The sequence below is a fragment of the Sceloporus undulatus genome, chromosome 4, assembly GCF_019175285.1.
Source record: "Sceloporus undulatus isolate JIND9_A2432 ecotype Alabama chromosome 4, SceUnd_v1.1, whole genome shotgun sequence".
In the NCBI taxonomy this organism is placed as follows: Eukaryota; Metazoa; Chordata; class Lepidosauria; order Squamata; family Phrynosomatidae; genus Sceloporus; species Sceloporus undulatus.
This window is the reverse complement of record NC_056525.1, coordinates 166,206,399-166,225,008: the sequence shown is the minus strand read 5'-3', so window position 1 is coordinate 166,225,008 and position 18,610 is coordinate 166,206,399. Positions and strand designations below refer to the sequence as shown.

Below are 18,610 nucleotides of genomic sequence, written 5' to 3'. Positions count from 1 at the left end.
AGTTGTTTTAAAGTACTTTTGAACTATGCAGAATATAAATGCAGCGTGTAGCTACTACATGACATTGACATTTGGATTTTCCTTTCTGCTCTGGTTTTTTTTTTTTTCTTTAAAAGAATTAGGACCAGATGCAAAGTACAGAAAAACAAATTAGAAAGGTTATTGTGAGATTAACAAAACTGGAAAAACATTTTTCAAAACGCTGTGCGTTGTCATGATATCAAAACCTAATAAAACTTTTTTTTAAAAAATCTACTAGGAAATCTGAATCTTTAATTGTAAATTTTATTTTGTATTTCCTGAAGAAATGTCTCCTTTCTATAATTTGCTAATTAATTATAAATTAATTACCTTAAAAGATTCACTGTTCCAATCTGACTGTGAACAAATGTATTGTGAAAATATGGAACGTATATTAACAGCAGCAAAGAAAATGGTGATAATATTTATAAACAGATAGATTAACTGGAAGGGGGAGAAGCCTTCATTTGGGCAAAACCCTGGTGAGAGAATTTACCTAGCTTATCTGGCATATTGAGTAGGTAATAACACAACGGTAATTTGAGCCATAAGAGCGAATTATAGAAATTCAGCTGAGCCGATTCTTGCTTCTTTCAGCTTTGGCAATCTTGAAATAAGAATACTTGCGCTAGTTTTGTTAACTCTCCCTTTGTATCGGTTTAACTGTTCTCTTGACTTTCAGGGCCTAAGAGAAATAAAAACGTTTGTCTTTGTGGTTACTCTTGTCTGATGAAATAGAAAACTGAGAAGAAAATGAACTTCTTGGCTCGACACATTGGCAGGCATCTAAAGAAGCAATGGAATTTGGGGAGAATCTTATTTTGACTGGCACCTGGCTTCTGCTGATTGCTGTCTCCTATCTATTGACGCGCCAGATATTATAATGGCAATATATAATGTGTTTTGCAGCAGGCATGGCCTACTGGAAGATGGCTTTCTGCTTTTGCCCTTTTTGTAAATTAAAAAATTCCTACACAGAACTGCCTTAATTTGTGGAATTAGTATGGAACTATTCATACCTGGTAATTTTGCATACAGGCTTGTTTGAGATTTTTGCTGCTACTTTCCAGGATGCATGCAATATCATATTGATAATGATTATCCTTCCTTTCTTAACTTTAAAGATTCTGACTGGACTCCTCTAGGGTACTTAAATTTTTGTAAAAGGGCATGTCTCTGGGAACTGGAACTGGGCAGTTATGTAATGTAAAGGTGTTGTTATATTACTACATGGGGGGCTCACAAATTATTATTATTATTATTATTATTATTATTATTATTATTATTATTATGCTTTATTTATATACTGCTGTAGATTTGCACAGCGCTGTACATACAAACAATAAAATAGGTAAGAGTAAACCTACCCATGGCATACAATCTAAGAAATAATAGTATAATACATATAACTAATACATAACAATACAGGCAAAGTGACTGAAGCATAATGGGACTGATGTGCCTTGGGATCTTGAGAACCAGACCAGACCAGAACTTGGAATTTAAGATTTTAAAGTTTAAAATTATCTTTCTTCAATGCCTTGCTATAGTGTTTGCAAGTTACCTTTTTGCTGGCAATCATTGCAGTGCTGGGAATGTAACTTATTGCCTTCCTGGTTCTATCCTTTCTTTCTTTTCTATTATTTTCTATTACTTTTTTAAAAGAGAGGGAGAGGGAGAAAGAGAGAGAAGGAAACAAATTGGCCATTTAGGGAGGGATATTTGAATCCTTAGCTGAATTGCTTTTCTCCTGCCTCACCACATTACAAATCCCAGGATGCAGCCTATGGCACTTAAGGTGGAATCATAGTGCTATAATTGTGTAGTGTGAAGGGCCCAAATGAGTATAGTGTCTCTAGACTGAGGGAAGTACAGTAATAGTATCACTCTATTCTGCCTTGATCAGACCTCACCTGGAATACTATGTCCAGTTCTGGGCACCATAATTCAAATAGGATGTTGACAAGCTGGAGAGTGCCCAGAGGAGGGCAACCAAAATGGTGAAATGTCTGGAACTGCCCCATGAAGGATGGCTTAGGGAGCTGGGTATGGTTAGCCTGGAGAAGAGAAGGTTAAAAAGTGATAAGACAGCCATGTTTAAATATTTGAAAGTGTTTCACATTGAAGATGGAGCAAGCTTGTTTTCTGCTGCTCCAGAGACTAGGACATAAAACAATGGATTCAGACTGCAGAAGAGGTATATTCCACTAGGAAGAACTTTCTGACAGAGCTATTCAACAGTAGAATATACTTCCTCGAAGTATGGTGGAGTTTTCTTCTTTTGAGGTGTTTAAACAAAGGCTGGATGACCATCTGTTGTAAGTGCTTTGGTTTTATGCATGGAAGGGGGTTGGATTGGATGGCCCTTGTGGTCTCTTCCAACTCCATGATTCTAATCTATTCCATAAGGTCGCCTGCCTGGTACTGTTAGACCTCTAACCCCTGTCATTCATTGTATGTCCAGTGAAGCTATGTCTTTCTCTATCCATGTTCCTCTCTTGCCCTGGTGAGGCCCAAACCCTACACTTGTTATGCTAAAATTCTTTCTGGAAGGGATAAGAAAGTGAATGCACATTATAGGAAATTGCTATGGCATCAGAATGGTGTAGTAATAATTTTTAGCATGAACATTTCTATTATAGAAATATTTTCTTTTTGACATTACACACACACACACACACACAGTTTGGTTAAATAAGTAATGAAACTAATTCAGTAAAGCCCTGAGAAGAATAACAGCCTTCCTCACCTTCATGCATACACATTCAATTTTCTACATTCATTTTAAGAAAGCAAGGCGCGCACACACTGCATGTTAGCAATTCTGAGTACTTGAGCAAGTGAGGCATTTTACTGGATAAATATAACCCTGAAGCTGAACAAGATGTTTCCACTGCAGAGATTCACTTTGATGGGTTTGTACTTGTATGCTCACAAGTGAAAAATATGGCCAACGGAACCATATTTTAAAGTAGTATGTCACTTTTGGCTGCCTAACGTAACACTTATGCTAAATGATAATAAAGTTCAAATTTTGGCAGTCTGATTATTACATCTTAACTTTTATCTTCCTTGTTTTCTATCTTTCTTTTTTTATAAAGGGAGTGAAATATCTGTGTATTCCTGCTGCAGATTCACCCTCACAGAATTTGTAAGTATAGAAAATACTCCCAACTAAATGAAAATCCAGATTGTTTAATGGCACAGGATGTCTCTTGATCAGATATACAGATATGCTTGACTTCTCAGCGGCTCCACTTTGTTTTTGTTTTTTTAACAAATGGGAAATACCTATGTCAAAATGACATCTTGCTTGTTTAAAGTTGGTCTCAAACCATGGAAGCCTGGGTTCTATTCTCAGTCTCTACCACAAAGTTCCCTGGGTAGCCTTGACTAATTTGTTTTTAATTACCTAATCAGCTCATAGGGTTGTTGTGAGGATAACTTGGAGCAATCTCCTATGTGCTACCCAGAACTCCTTGGCGATGTGCTAGGACAGAAGTATGATAAATTTGTGAATAAATGACAAGCATAATAGGCTGAGGTGGAGGCAAAGCATAGACACACGGCCACCATTAGTCCTTCTGAGAAGCCAGCTCCACCTGACTTTGCTTCTTCCCAACTCTTCCAGCAGCTGTTCTACAAACTGAGAAACCTCATGAGATTAAAAACATAGGTTTGCATTTTTCTATTTCCCTTTCCCCTCTCTATCCCCCTTTCTTTCCTTTTTTGTTGTATTTTAGCTTGTAAACCAGATGTCAAGAATGATCTTGGACTTTATCACACCTGAGGAATTTCTCTTAATTTCGAATGAAAAGAAAGTGGGGCCAGAACACATTCATGTGAATTCACTAGTACAGTGAATTTATGTGAATGCGAATTGCGTTTGAACTGGCTTCCCATTGCCCGAAAATAGCATGCCATTGACTGAATTTGTGTGTGGTAGTGTACCATGCAATAATGTGAAACCACATGATTGCGCTCAGACTGATTTCCCATTGCCCGAATTTGTGTGTGGCGGTCTATCATGCAATAACGTTAAACCCCATGATTACGTTCAGATTGCCATCGGATTATGCTTCCAATTTCCCTTGTCTGATAAACTCCCTTGTCTTTTTGAAACTGCTGTAATCATCTCTTAACAGCATTTTCATAGGTAGCTGGATGAAAATGCAGTGAGATGGATGGATAGATGGATAGTATTTGGGAGGCTTGGGAATGACTACTTTTGTCCTAAAGCACAAATTGTGAACTACCAAGCCAAATGCTGCTGTTAGTGTGGTCTGTCAAATGCTTAATAAATCTCTTGGTTATTTGCCTGTCTAAACCTGTAAAAATTAGGAGAAAGGGCTTTCCCACACTACCGTGGTTTCAGGCCATGATCTATGGCTCAAGGGCAGCCTTTGGGTTTCTGATTCACTAGTTGGGTGGGACTGTCTTGAGACTCCTTTACCTGAATGTTACCAGACAAGGTTTTTCAAGCTGCCTTGCATCTCCAGGTACTTGTATAAGCTTCATGAGGAAGCTTGGACAGAAACCAAGTTTTTCTTCTAGTGTTCTCAGTTTATGCTTATGAAAGGTGAGGAGGGAAGAAGGGGGGTTCTGCCACTTCCTGACAATTTGGTTTATAGAGAAACAAAAGTGGTTTCAAAGGGCCTGCCTGGTGTCTACGGAAGGAAATGTAGCACTGCCTTTTTTTTCAAATAGGAGTGCTGCCTATTTGCCCTGATGCTTTCGAGAGATATTTTTAGTATAGTATTTGTTTCTTTCTCATAGAACAGCAAGATCTCAGTGTGGCATCTTGTAAATGTATCAGTTGATGAATTCAGCTCATCCAGTATGGATTATCTTATCTCCTTTGCCTTTGTTGTTGTTCACATTGTGTCATCTATGCCTATGTGATTTTGTAGTGTTGCAGTAGTCAGAAATAAGCAAATGTTTGTTTATATGCCTGTAAATAGATGGTGGCATCCAGTGGTGTAGTGGAGCCAGGGTTCATGGGGCTGCAGTGCCATGACTTTTGATAAATGTGGATAGTAGGACATCTGCCAAATCCCATGCTTCTCTGTTTTCTCCAGACTGAGTGGCAACCCGCATAGTAACATGAGGTAGGTGTGGGAAAGATTTGCTCAGGTCTGTGAGCTCTCCCAGTTGTGATAGTCTTCTGAAATATTTTTGGCATGAATGTGGAGTATTACAATCAGTTTGGATTAGAAAAGAATCATGGGAGGGAGAAATGACAACTGCTAGAATTGATTTGTTGTGGGATAGCATGTTCTTCCCTGGTGCTGGGAAACACCTGTATTTGTGGGCATGTATGCATGCACACATACATGTCCATGGATTTAGAAAAACTGCACATATTTTTAGATTCTCTTTGGTTGACATGTCTATGGACTTTTTCACATGGAGAAAATTGGAAGGTTAAATGAACATCAATCTGGGGTCATCAATGGGATTTCACGTTATTTCACAAGAGAATATCAAATGACGCTGCAGGCAATCCAAACACAATCATGAGTCATCCCAGGCATAGCTAAATTTGGAGAAACATCAAATTTATAAATCCAGTTCCACTGCGAATTCGCAGTTAATTCGCATTTGCGTGAGTGTGAATGCACCTCCAGTTTGGCCATGGCATTCCTCCTGTTACAAACAAACTACAATTCCCATGATCCTCTGTTGCAGTTTTCCTTCCTGTACTCCCTGGCTGCTGAGAGGAAAGCAGCTGTTTCAGAGGCATTAGAGAAGGGGGGAAGGTAAAGATGAAGAGGCTGAGCATGTCTCCTGCCTCCTCCTTATTTCTGTCCACCTCTAACTTGAGGGGTGGTGGTTTCCTAGTGATCAGTACTGTAAAATCTTCCAGATGAGGTCCTGCCCTCCCTGCACAGGTGCAAACACATTAATTCACAATAAAAAATGATTGGTATGTATTCATGTGATGAATTCATTTGCCTCCGCACTGCTTTCTCTTTTGGATGGATGCTGTTTTCGTCTTTGCATATGATGAGCTAGTACGTAATTTTGTGCATTTTCGCATTGGCCCCACTTTCTTCTTTCGGGATGGTGATGCATTCTTCCAAGTGAAAAAGTCCTATGAGGACTGTTATGATCATGCTTGAGCTTAAACATTTGTAGGAACATCACTGGTTGGGTCTGAAGTTGTAGAGCAAAGCACATGGCAAACAGAATCTTCTGTCTTTATACTTATAGTTTCCAGGAGATTTTAGTGTTGCCTGGTGTAATAGTAGCAAGGATTTCTGGGGGTTGTCCTCCAAAACATGGGTGTCCTGCTTTACCAGGAGACAAATAAAAAGATGAAGACAAACATAATGATGATCATGATGATGATGAAAAAGAAGAGAAAGAGGAAGCAGCAGCAGCAGCAAATGAGATATGATATGTTTTGTGTCACTTGAACATCCTCCAGACCAGCGATGGCAAACCTATGGCATGTGCCCTCTCTGTGGGCACACATGCTGTCGCCCTAGCACAGAGTTTGCCAGAGTTTCTTACTAGAAAGCCAGAGAGATGTGGCACTTCACAATAAATAAGTGGGGTCTGGGTTGCAGTTTGGGCACTCGGTCTGTAAAAGGTTCACCATCACTGCTCTAGACAGATTCAAAGAAAACTTATTGTTACAATATTCCCAGTTTTGGACTGTTTTGAAAATGTGTTACACTGTATCCCATCCAATGACAAATCAAAATATTCAAAGATTTCAACCTAAGGGTTATGTGATCCTGTTTCCTAACAAGTATTTCCGCTGTGATAGCCTTGGCTGAAGAATGGGGTATAAATAAATAAGTATTATTATTATTATTATTATTATTGTTGTTGTTGTTGTTGTTGTTGTCCTGAACTAGTCGCTGAATGAGTGGCAAGCAAGAAAAGTTTCCCAAAAACAGAAGTTAATTTGTTCTGTAACTAGGCAAAATCTCAAGAGATAAACATATCCTTGGGAATTACAGTTCAACAACATCTGGACAAATACACAATTTTCAGCCCTGAACATAGCATGGAAGATATAAGGAACCATATAGTCTAAAACCTCTGTCAAATTTTTTTCTGTATTAGGGCTAAACATTATTTGAGACATAGACGTATCAGTGAAAAACATGACCCCAGCTATGTAAAACGTTCCTTCAGAAAAGCAACTCATAGTATGAACTGGAGAAAAAACACAATGGAGTTTATCACACAGAGGGCGAATTGGTAAAATCCAATGCAGAAACGGGATTTTAAAATCCTAGTGTTGTTTGTCAGATACTTTGGTGTGAAAGAGAAATAACATGAAAATATAGTTTCTTTGCCAAATAGAAAACTCCTTTGTACTTTGGGAATTTACTGAAAGTAAAAAGGAACTGGTTTTGACAACTTTGCATTCAGGTTACTTTCACGTTATTTCTCTTTCATGCAAACGTCATCTGAAATGCGAGTTTTTTCAACTTTCGGTTCAGGTTAACCCCAAACATAGTCTGCAAAACATCCCACAAATGTGGGTTGTTTTCAGTTTAAACTTAGGCGGGTTACACACCGCCATTTAGTACGTATTCTATATGTACTAGGGTTAGGAAGGAGCGGTGCTTCCGCACCCCCCTAACCCTAGTATGTATAGAATAGTAACAAGATGGGGGCGCCCTGTTCATACGGCGCCCATCTTACGTATCGGCGCTGTGTGTCCGAACGTCGTGCGGCGTCATGCCGTCCGAGTCCACCCCAGGCGCCTCGCAATGTCATAGAGGCGCCGCAAAAGAAGCTCCAAAATGGAGCTTCTTTTTTGCTCCGCGCGGGAGCCGCGCAGTGTGGCGTGCTGCAGCTCCCTCACGAGCAAATGGCGCTGGCAGGAGACCGCCTCAAAGCGGTGGTCTATAACCCGCCACAGTTTCTGCATGGGATTCATCCCGTGTGATAAACTCCAATGTTAAATTTAAAGTATGCATAGTGTCCATTATTCCAGTCTATAAATTTGGCCTGTATTTATGAGCACTTGATTAAAGGTGGCCGTTGAGGCTGTAGCTTGCCTGAAACCATTTCTGCATTCAATTACTTCAGAAATTAGGAAATTACTTTTTAAAAGAAATTTCTTTCAGCCTTTCATTGCAGTGAAGCGAAAGTAAGCCATTGCAAAGCAACCCATTGTAATTTTATTGTACTGTGCTATCAAGTCATCTTCAACTTGTGAATCATCAATGAGAGGTGTCCAAGAAATACTATTATTCAGAGTCCTACAAATCATTGTATTTTCTAGTGACTCATGCCATTTCATGTTGTCTCCAAAGCAGAGTTTTCCCCCAGTACCACTTTTCAAATGAGATGATGTTTTCTCCTGCCAGCTTCCTTTGCTGTCTAGCTTTTTATATGACATGGATAATCCTGACTTTGGTATTCAATGATATTTTTCGTACATGAGCATCTTATCTAATTCCTTCATAGCTACCTTTCCTTTTTTTTTAAAAAAATTATTAAATGTTCAAATTATAAAATACATCTTGTTTACAAATGTTTCAAATCGTAATATTAGAGTTTTCTATTTATATCCTTCCTCGAATCTCCATCAAGGTCGTATTTATAGCTACCTTTCCAAATATTACTCTTCTGGTTTCTTGACTACAGTTTCCATTTTGATTTATGACTGAGCCAAAGTATAGAAATCTTTAACAATGTTGATAGCTTCTTCACCCATTTTAAAGATATGCTTGTCATCTTGTCTTAATGTTCAGCTGTAACCTTGCTTTTGCACTTTCTGCCTTAACTTTCCTCAGTAGTCATTCCAAGTCTTTGTTAGTTTCTGCTAGTAATATAATATCAGCTGAATGTTTTAGATGATTGATGATTCTTCCTCCAGTTTTCACAGTTCCTTCCTCTGAGTCTGATCCCACTATAATGTGTTCTGCATATAAATTAAATAGCTAGGGCAACTTGCCAATCAAAAACCATTCTCTTTTTCCATAGTCTGTGCTGGCAGTGGCCCCTTATCCTGAGTATAGATTATGTATCACAGCAATGAAAGGTTGTGGCACATCCATTTCTTTTAAAACTTTCCATGGCCTGCTTTTCATAGTCTGCTCAGTCAAACATTTTTCTGTAATCTGTAAAGCACTGGCACTGGGTAATTTTCTTCTAAAATCCTTTGCTGCACTTCACTAGCCAATGGATGCTTGAACTATGATCTCTAGTGTTTCTTCTTTTTAGCTATGTTACTTGTTAAAATGTTCAAAAAGTAGCTTGCATTACTCAATATGTTGCTTTTTACTTTATTACCTTTCCATACTTTAAAAAAATATATTTAGAATTAATAATGTCAGAAAACTTGACAAATTCAATTCAAAATTCATTAAATAGCCCTAACTAGAAATAACTGGGGCAAAATATAATAATAAAAGGGTGTTACATATTGCACCGGACATGAATGCACAGACCATACACACTTCTCTTACATTGTTAACTCTTTTATTTTCAACTATTAAATTCCAAGCTTTGGAGTTAATTTCATGGCTCATTTGAGATCTGAACCCTTTGATGAGCTTGGACTTGGACCGGGGAATCATAGCACAGGAAGGATAAGATTTTAGATGACCTTCTTTATCAGGATATCTCCAAATAACAATGTAAGTGGGAAGGTGTTATTCTGCAATTGGCTTCTGATTGGCTATTGTAAGAACAATAGTGGGCTACATAGGCCTTTGTTCTCATCTAGGAAGGCTGCTGTTTTGTCTCCTGGTCACTGTATTTTATGCTGTTATTTTTAGAGGTAGGTCACCCACTTCCATTTCACAGCTAGGGTTGTCAGGCACAGTTCTGGTGCCTTGGCTGTAGAGAAGACAGAATTTCAGCAGGTGTTTCTTGTCATGCAAACAGATAAGAAGCAACAATTGCTGAAATACCCTTTACAACACAATAGTTAAAGGTACAGGAGTCTTCTCCAGTTTTCAGTCTAGTAACCCTATTCACAGCCTCATTTTAAATGAGGGTTGGAGGGACAGGCTGAAAATTGTCAGGGAAATGGAACTGATTGGTAAGATCATCACATGACAGCCTTAGTTTCTGTGATTATGTAGTAACAACTTAACATATTTAGGAAATACCTGCACAATGTATAATGTTTTTCATGGATTTATGACTGATTTACATGTTATATAGGTGTGCAGATAAGTCCATGGAACTAACTAGCCCACCTATCCATGTGTATACCTGTGTTTGTCTTTCAAAAGCCTTTTTTGTTCTCTTGAAGGTTGGATGATTGTGTTAGTTGTAGTATAAAGGTTACTTGTCTTAGCTCTGTAAGCAAAGTGGAGCCAAAACCAGGTAGGAGTGTTCACTTACACCCTCCTCCTTTTCACAAATCCCTTCCAAATCTCCTTCCCTGCCCAGTGGGATTTTGGAGGACAGGCAGGCCTCTGTCAACCAGTAGTCTGAACAGAACACTTGTAGATATCTCTTGGAATTAGGTCCAGGTCCACAGGTTGCTCACACTTAATTTAAAAAAAGGAGGAGGAGGAGGAGGAGGAGAAAATCCCAAAGGTTTAAGTGAAACTTCTCTGCCAGTTTTTTGCCTTCACCAAGGGGTAGGCAGCTGTGGCCCTCCAGATGTTTTTGGCTTACAGTTTGCATCAGTGCTTAGAGATGATGTGAGTTACCTTCCAAGAAAGTTCTGAAGGGCCACAGTTATCCAAATCTGGCTTCACCCAGTTCTTACTTGCTACAGGCAACTAGGGGCTAGTCTACATTAGAGGCAAAATCTGAATGCACTGAAGCCCTTCCTGTTCCCACACCCGCCCTGGAGACACCCTGAATACCAATACTTTCAGATATAGGAATGTAAGCTTGCAGTATCAGTGTGTTCCAGGGCTCTACTTGTGATTTTACTTTGCATTGTTGCTTGGTATTTTCTGCCCCATTTGATGGCAGAGCTGTGGTTCTCATTTAATTTTTTGAGGACTATTAACTTGCATCAGCTTAGCTATTCTTAAGTGTATCTTTGTTTATTTTATGGATGCACTTTCCTTCCCAGAGTTTGCCACTTTTTGTTAAAAAATGGAGAACTGAGCTTCCTAGCATTGAACTCAAATGGCTCTAATAAACTCTTATGAACGATGATTTAGCATATGAACATGATGTTGTCTTATCATCAAGGTGTCTCAGGTACCATACAAACATTTTTATGCAATGGTAAACATACTATTTTAAAGAACAATACATGGCCACACTTAAGCATCTCCTCAAGCCTCTTAGTTTCAGATACTATTAGTGACTTCTTATGTTTCTGTCCTGTAGTCTTTAATTTTAATAAATCAGACTTTAAAACAAATTCTTCATCTCCCTCTTAGAACCAGACACTTCAAAGAAAGCATTGTATTTATACATGAGTGCCGGCTTAGGGGTGAAAGCTGTCTGGTTCACTGGTACGTATTCTAAATTAGAATCTTCATGTATTCTTTAGGTAAACGATGGTAAAAATGGAGCTGCCAACAAAACATTGTGGTCTGGAGTTCAATGTTGGAAAGGCTTTAAAAAGAGATTAATACATGGAAAATACAGTGGACCCTTGTTATACGCTGAGGTTTGGTTCCAAGATCCCCTGTGTATAACAAAATCTGTGTATGTTCAAGTCCCATTAAATATAATGCCATAGCAAAATGGTGTCCATTTTAAAAAAATAGAAAATCAAGGTTTGATATTTGAAATTTATACTTTTTTTGAACATTTTCAAACTGTGTATGCTTGAATTCATGTATAAAAAGTCTGTGTATAAGAAGGACAGACTGTATTACTGTCAGTGACAACTAGTCACCTGAAGTATGAAAAACAGAGTGACTCGAAATACCAGTTGCCAGTCACAGTTGGTAGCTTCCATGTTGTTGTTTGCCTTCAAGTCATTTCTGACTTAGGTTGATCCTAAGGCGAACCTCACAGGATTTTCTGGGGCTGAGCGTGTGTCACCCGGTGGGTTTCCATGGTCAAGTGCGGAATTGAACCTGATCTCCAGAATCGTAGTCCAACGCTCAAACCGCTACACCATGTTGGATCTATCTATCTATCTATCTATCTATTGAATTTACATCCCTCTTTTCTCCTGGGATGGGATCCAAGGACTTTGAACTGTAAAAATGCTGTCCAACATTTAAGTTTAGGACCTTTTATGGCTTCTTTAAACTTTGAACTAAAACCCATAACAGTATTCCATCTCAATGATATGGAAGTCAACAGTAACCCATGGAGCAAACAAGTGGGAGGGTGCTGTTGCACTGATGTCCTGTTTGGAGGTTTGCTGTAGATAATTGATTGGCTATGCTGGCTGGGTGATTCTAGAATTGTAGTCAAAAATGTTTCATTACCAAGCTCTTGATTTCTATGTATACATTGCGATCTATGAGGGGGTTTCTCTGCTGCATTGTGCTCTTCTTCACAGCTAATTTTTGCCTTTTTAATATATGGATGTTGAAGACAAATAGCAACAGGCATTAGGAAAACTGGATCTTTGGGGATAATTTTAATCAGGGATTATTTCAACATTGAAAAATCAGTTATTATCATCATCATTTATTTATATACTGCCATCACAAGTCAAACAGCAAAAAGAAAGCCAAAAGTATACAGTCTAAAAATATGCATGCACACACATACATGGCAAGGAAGGAGCAATACAAATGAATATTAATACAATACAACTGTAAAACAAATTATCCAGATATAAATACACAAACCAATGGGGGGAAAATACAAAGCAAACTGACAAATACATGAAACATATTTCAGGATAACCATACTAATCATAAAGCAAAATGAAACAAAATCCAAAATTCACAAAGGAGTGATACCCTTATTGGTCAGCCAAAATCCACAGAACACCAATGAGAGCTTTCAAAGCTCCACTGGCTTCTTCATCTGGCAAAAGATGTTAAAAATCATATTGGAGGAAGAAAAAAAGTGACACTGTTGAAGTCACAGGCATACATTTTATATCAGATGTTGAGTTGGAGGGAACTCAGTGTAGGCAGAAGCCAGGTCTTTCTTGGCCTTGTGGAGACTGAGACTAAGGGCAGTAAAATGTAAACTCCAAACCCTATGATAAAGTCACCTTAGAATCGCCGTAAGTTGGAAATGACTTGAAGAAGGCACATAGCAGTAACGTAACTTCTCTTGGAATCCAGAATGTCTCTGTCTCTTGTGAAGCCACAGGCCCCTTTCTTGGGAAGAGAAGAACCCTGAATTTCTTAAGAAGTCTCTGTACTGCTACATCTGGAAAAACTGTTAGGTGCTGAATAGCTAACTCTGTTCTCTGCCTAAACATCAATATTTTATTTTATTGATGTTTATGTATGTATTAATCTATTCTGGTTTGAATATTCTGTAAAATGCTTTGAGCCCTAGTATTGGGAAACAGCGGGATTTCAGGGAATAAAGTAATAATAAGTAACTTATTTTGACCTATCTGTTTGCCTTGATTTGGGTGGTGGTGCAGTCTTGCTGGAGTTTCCAGGAGTGCAACCTTGGTTGTGGCCTACATAATGACAATCACTGATTTCGGCTGGGAGGATGCACTGTCCGTGGTGCGAGCATCAAGGTCATGTGCCAATCCAAATGCAGGTTTCCAGCGTCAGCTAGAAGAGTTTGAGAAAAATGATGTTGCTCATGTAAGTAATATGATCCTTGAAGTCTCCACCTAAAATCTTAAACCAAGTTTAGGGAACTTCTTTCAGCGAAGTGGTTGAATTCAAAGAAAGAGAATTGGTTGGGAGCCACATGCAAGTGGTGACGGGGGCACAGGAGACCAAAAAACTGCTATATTTTAACTTAAATGTCTTACAGCTAGTAACAAAATATTTGGAGAGGCATTTGAACCATTATACAAGGTGTGTGTCGGGTTGAGTGCTTTATAAATGCTGGCAAACCACAAAATGGTGGTATCATGGGAAAATGGAATGTGGTCATCTAGAGAATACAGGAGGGCTAGATTGGGACATGAAGAGAACTGGATTTGACCTCAGATGCAGTCCTCTGGCCTTCCACAGTTGTCCACCCTGATTTAATGGATAGTATAATTAGATGGCCGTGTGTGAGAGAGAACTGGTGTAGATTAATTTCTTCTCTCAAGCTAATTGAGAAATCCCAGGAATTAGGAGAAAATCTGTGTTCTGTTTCCTTTCCCTCAGCTTCTGTTTCTTGACAGACAACTCTTCCAGCCCAGTTGCTAAACCTGCCTGTTTGCTCTCCATCCCAGCATTCACTCTTTTCTGCCCAGTTTGGATGGTTCAATGTCTGTTTACTCCTTGGTCTTGCCTCTTTTAAAAAAGTTTTTTTAAAAAAAAAAGAATGTGCTGTATTTTAAGCAATATCTTTTTTAGCACTAGGTATTTGTTTTTCAAAAGCTTAACATTTCCCAGCTTATTAAGGACTAAGGCAATTGGGAATATAACGGACATTATGTAATAAGAGAATGGAGGGTATTTCCAAGCCAGTCATGCCACTTCTTGATTTGAACCCTTACAGTCATTTCAGATCTGATAGGTCTAAGCTGAAGAGGAAGATTGTCCTTGTGTTATGCAAATAACATTTTTAAGATGGTCATAGAATATATGACGGGTGTGTGTGTTCACTTCCATATTGGAGGAGTATTTTTGCAGCTTTTATAGGAAGGTTCATGTTAACGTGTGAAAACATACTTGCATAGCCTTCCTTTTAGCAATGCTGTCTGGGGATGATGGAAGTTGTAGTCCAGTTGCATCTGGAGGGCACCATACTGGGGAAGACAGTGCTCCAAAATGAAGTCAGCTCCATCTCCTTTTCGATGGTATTGGTTCTCAGCCATGGACCTCTGGATATTTGGGCCTTCTACTCCCACAGTCTCTTGACAGTGGCATGATGGCTGGAGCTTTTGTGAAAAGTCCAAAAGATCAGGAGGTCAAAAGTCTGAGAATCACTGGAATAAGGGCTACAGTACTCATGCCTCTCCTATTGTGGAGTGTGCCTTGTTGTGGGAAAAATAGGACATCCTAATCATGTTTATCTGAAAGTAAGTCCTGCAAGTTCTGTGTGTTTTTAGGATATCAGGTTAAATTCTGGAGATCACTTGCTGCAGTATTAACCTTACATGGACCAGGAGTATGGTTAAATATAATGGGTATTTCTGTGTTAAATTAATTATGAAAAATCTTATGAAATATCTTATGAAAAAAGGAGGGGGAATTTTTCAGCCACTTTGTGCTTTTTAATAGATCAGCCATTAGCAGCCCCTTATCTTCAGGTGCATTAGATTTATCTCATGGTTCCTGCTGCATTGTAATCATGGCAACCTTGTTGTGTAAAATTATTCTTTTCCTAGTTGTATTTAAACATTTTCTGTTATCTTTTATTTCTAAACCTTCCAGTTCAGAGAGTGGCTCAGAGCTGAGTATGGAGAGAGTCCCTTGCAAGACAAAGAAGAAGCCCAAAATCTTCTGCAGAAGTACAAAGCACATGCAGCAGCTCAGTCAAGTGCTTCAGGAAGGCATTGGAATGATAACTTGGCATCGGTGACCTCCTTGTCCATGTCTGCTCCTGAATAGAAAGCAAGAATATATAATGTTCCTATGGATATGTTTGGTGTCTTGGTAAACCTTGGTTTATTTTGATGGATTTGAGCCTAGGTGTGCTTTGAGTCTGGTCTATTTCTGACTGTCAGACTGGAAGCATTTTCTTTCATTTTCAGTTAACCACAGTTTACTGTTGCATTCAAACTCTAATCTGTGGTTTTTAGCTATGGTTTATTTAAAATAGGTCTAGCTTCATAATCCATGGCGTGACTGACTCATTTCAAATAAACCATAGTTAACATTAACCACAGCCTATTGAGTTGAAGGATACAACAAACTGTAGTTAATCAGAAAAAGGAAAGCTTCCCAACACCTAGAAGAGAGTCAATAGGAGCACATGACTGCAAAGTTCACTGCCATAATAAGCCATAGTTGATTGTGTCATACACATGCAGCCAGCAGGGCACATTGCTTTGATAGGCACATATGTAAGGAAGACATGTTTTCTTTATATATTAGCTCCAGGATGAGATGCCTTGGTCCTCTCAAATAAGCTTATCTCTCAATATATGACAAGCAGGGTTCCAGAGTTCTTAATTTGGTGTCACACTTGGGACTGGCTATGCTATGTGGTTGCAAAGACCCCTCTTCCAGTGTTCATATAAACAGCATGCCTCTTTCTGACTGTTGAGATGTCAAATTAATTTCTACATATCTCTGTTCTTCAGGTTGTTCCCATAGCCAGAATTTGGCACTGCTGCACTTTTTACAGTTACAGATTAATCTTTTTCACAACCTAAAGGATGGAAATATGAATGTCTGGATGAACCTTGGTCTCAGCTGGTTTCACTGCAGCAAGTACCATAACTGAAGAGGCAACCTGTTGTGTGATGTTTAAAGCAACATGTCTCTTTAGTAATGGAAATGCAACAACCAAATCAGCTGTGTGCATGGTTGTCTCTCTCATGTGTGTCTTCTTTAAACTTCTTTTTAAAAATCTCTTTGAATGTATGGGTACTAATGTTGTATATTTTATTCAAGATGGAAGTATAAGTATAGCCAATAGCTGTGCAAGCATTAATCTCAGAGGAATTGTTCACCTGGAGTATGTTCACGGGTAAGGTATGGACAGGACTGAATGTATATTGCAAATTTATATACTTAAAGACTATAGTGGGTTTATAATGGCTGATTTGCTATAATAATATTTTAAACATTCTCTTCCTATTACTACTGAAAGAAAGATTCTTCACATGTCAGTTATTTTGATAAAGTTTGACCAATGATTGTCTTCCCTGATAGAGTGTTGTTTAATAAAAGCTTCAGGTTTTTTTAAATGAATGAAACATTCCAGTGTTATGTCATTGTATTGGCTGGATAAAAGCACTTCTGGTTGACTCTAGTTGTTGTTTATGATGATGTCAAATGAGCAACTTGAGTAGAATCATCTAAATCCATTATAGAGTCTAGAGCAGTGATCCCCAAACTGTGGCCTTTAAGAGATTTTGGACTTCACCTCCTAGAAGCCTGAGCCATGTTGGCCAATAGTCTGGGATTCTGGGAGCTGAAGTCCAAAATCTCTTAAAGAGCACAATTTGGGGACCACTGGGAGTGTCTCATGCTATAGGGAAAACAAACAATCCAGACTCAGCATGGCAAGTTAAAAGTATACCAATAAGTCTCCTCTTCATTCTGGAAAGTGGGGAAAGCCCCCCTCAGCAAGACTCAAATTTCTTAGGAACATTTATAGGTCCTATACTTGCAATACCAGTTGTTAGCCCCAACCAGTACGTCCTGTGGTGGGTGACAATGAAAATTGTATTTTAAAAAACATAATACAATTAGCCCTCCATACCCACAGATTCCTTGTCTACAGATTCAACCATCAGTTTGAAAATATGAGCACACACAGATTTGGGTATCCTCATGGGGTCCTGGAACCAAACTGGAGCAGATATCAAGGGCCTACTGTAGTAATCATTTTTATATGATATGTATTCCTGGTGAATGCCTTCTTGAAGTATGGTAGTTACACAGGCAAATAGCAGCACTCATACACACAATCAAAGTAATGGCAGGATTAGGGCAATCCAAAGGCTCACAGAATGGACATCTTTGGGGAGGCAGAAAGGGTAAGTGAGATATGAAACCTCAAAACAACTTAGCATAGACTGAGCATTCTCTGGGCACAGTCTGCTGAAGGTGGTGATGGTATGATCAAAATAGAGTATCCTGGAAATGAGCATGGATGGTTACCTCTCTTGGTTATGCTGACTAGGGTTTCTTGGACTTTTAGTCTGACCACATCTTGAAGGCCACATAGTTCCCACCCCCAATTTAGGCTTTAGTATTCCAAGTGATTTACACATGTTGTTTATTATTCCTTAAAACAGCCCAGGAAAATGGATTGCTATAATTGTTTTGTCCATGTTAACCTGGTAAGAATGGAAAACATGTAGGGGTAGCTGCAGGGGTAGCTGTGTTGGCCATTTAACAAATACAAACAAAAATCTATTTATTGGCCAACTGGAATGCACAGTATACTTGTTGCAAGCTTTTGACACTCCATGGGCTTCTTCATCAGGCAAGATGTTACAAACCAAACAGGAGAAAGAAAAAACAATTGGAGATGTTAGTCAGAGGCCTGCATGTTGTTTCAGTCCTTAGTAAGGATGTTATGATGGGGAGGATATATTTTGTGCAGGCAGGCTCCTCCTCCTTCTGGCCATGTGGCAATAGAGAGATTTTCAAAGTCCAGGAAATTCAGAGTCCATGGATATCAATTATTAGAAAGCTTGATCAATCATGTTTTAATGCTTTCTAACATTAACAATAAAAAGTTATTTGGCTTTGATATGATTTACATCTCTCAATAAAATGTTGGGAATTATGTTGACAAGTTGGTGCCTATATGAGAGTATAGGACTATACCAACATAAGACTAAATCAGAAAATTAAATAGCAAAACGCAGTTCAGATGTTATGACCAGTAGCTTACATAATAATTGCTTTTTAAAAAGTGCACTTTTAAAGTAGGTTGTTTTGGCTGAACTTATGTTGACTGAAGAATTTGT

General features: G+C 38.7%; 1 protein-coding gene across 4 annotated transcripts in view; it reads left to right on the top strand.

Annotated features, from left to right (window-relative positions):
• The window catches only part of DUSP22 (dual specificity phosphatase 22), a 36,066-nt gene extending 19,049 nt beyond the window's left edge, over positions 1–17,017 (top strand). For 3 of the 4 annotated variants that reach the window (XM_042461177.1, XM_042461178.1, XM_042461179.1), the window contains 4 exons: positions 3,123–3,172; positions 11,352–11,426; positions 13,487–13,658; positions 15,393–17,017. In XM_042461177.1, the coding sequence (XP_042317111.1) occupies positions 3,123–3,172; positions 11,352–11,426; positions 13,487–13,658; positions 15,393–15,569 (474 nt within the window). In that variant the 3' untranslated portion in view covers positions 15,570–17,017. The remainder of the gene's footprint in view (positions 1–3,122; positions 3,173–11,351; positions 11,427–13,486; positions 13,659–15,392) is intronic. The other variant, XM_042461180.1, reaches the window with a different exon arrangement.
• Positions 17,018–18,610: the final 1,593 nt, after the last annotated feature.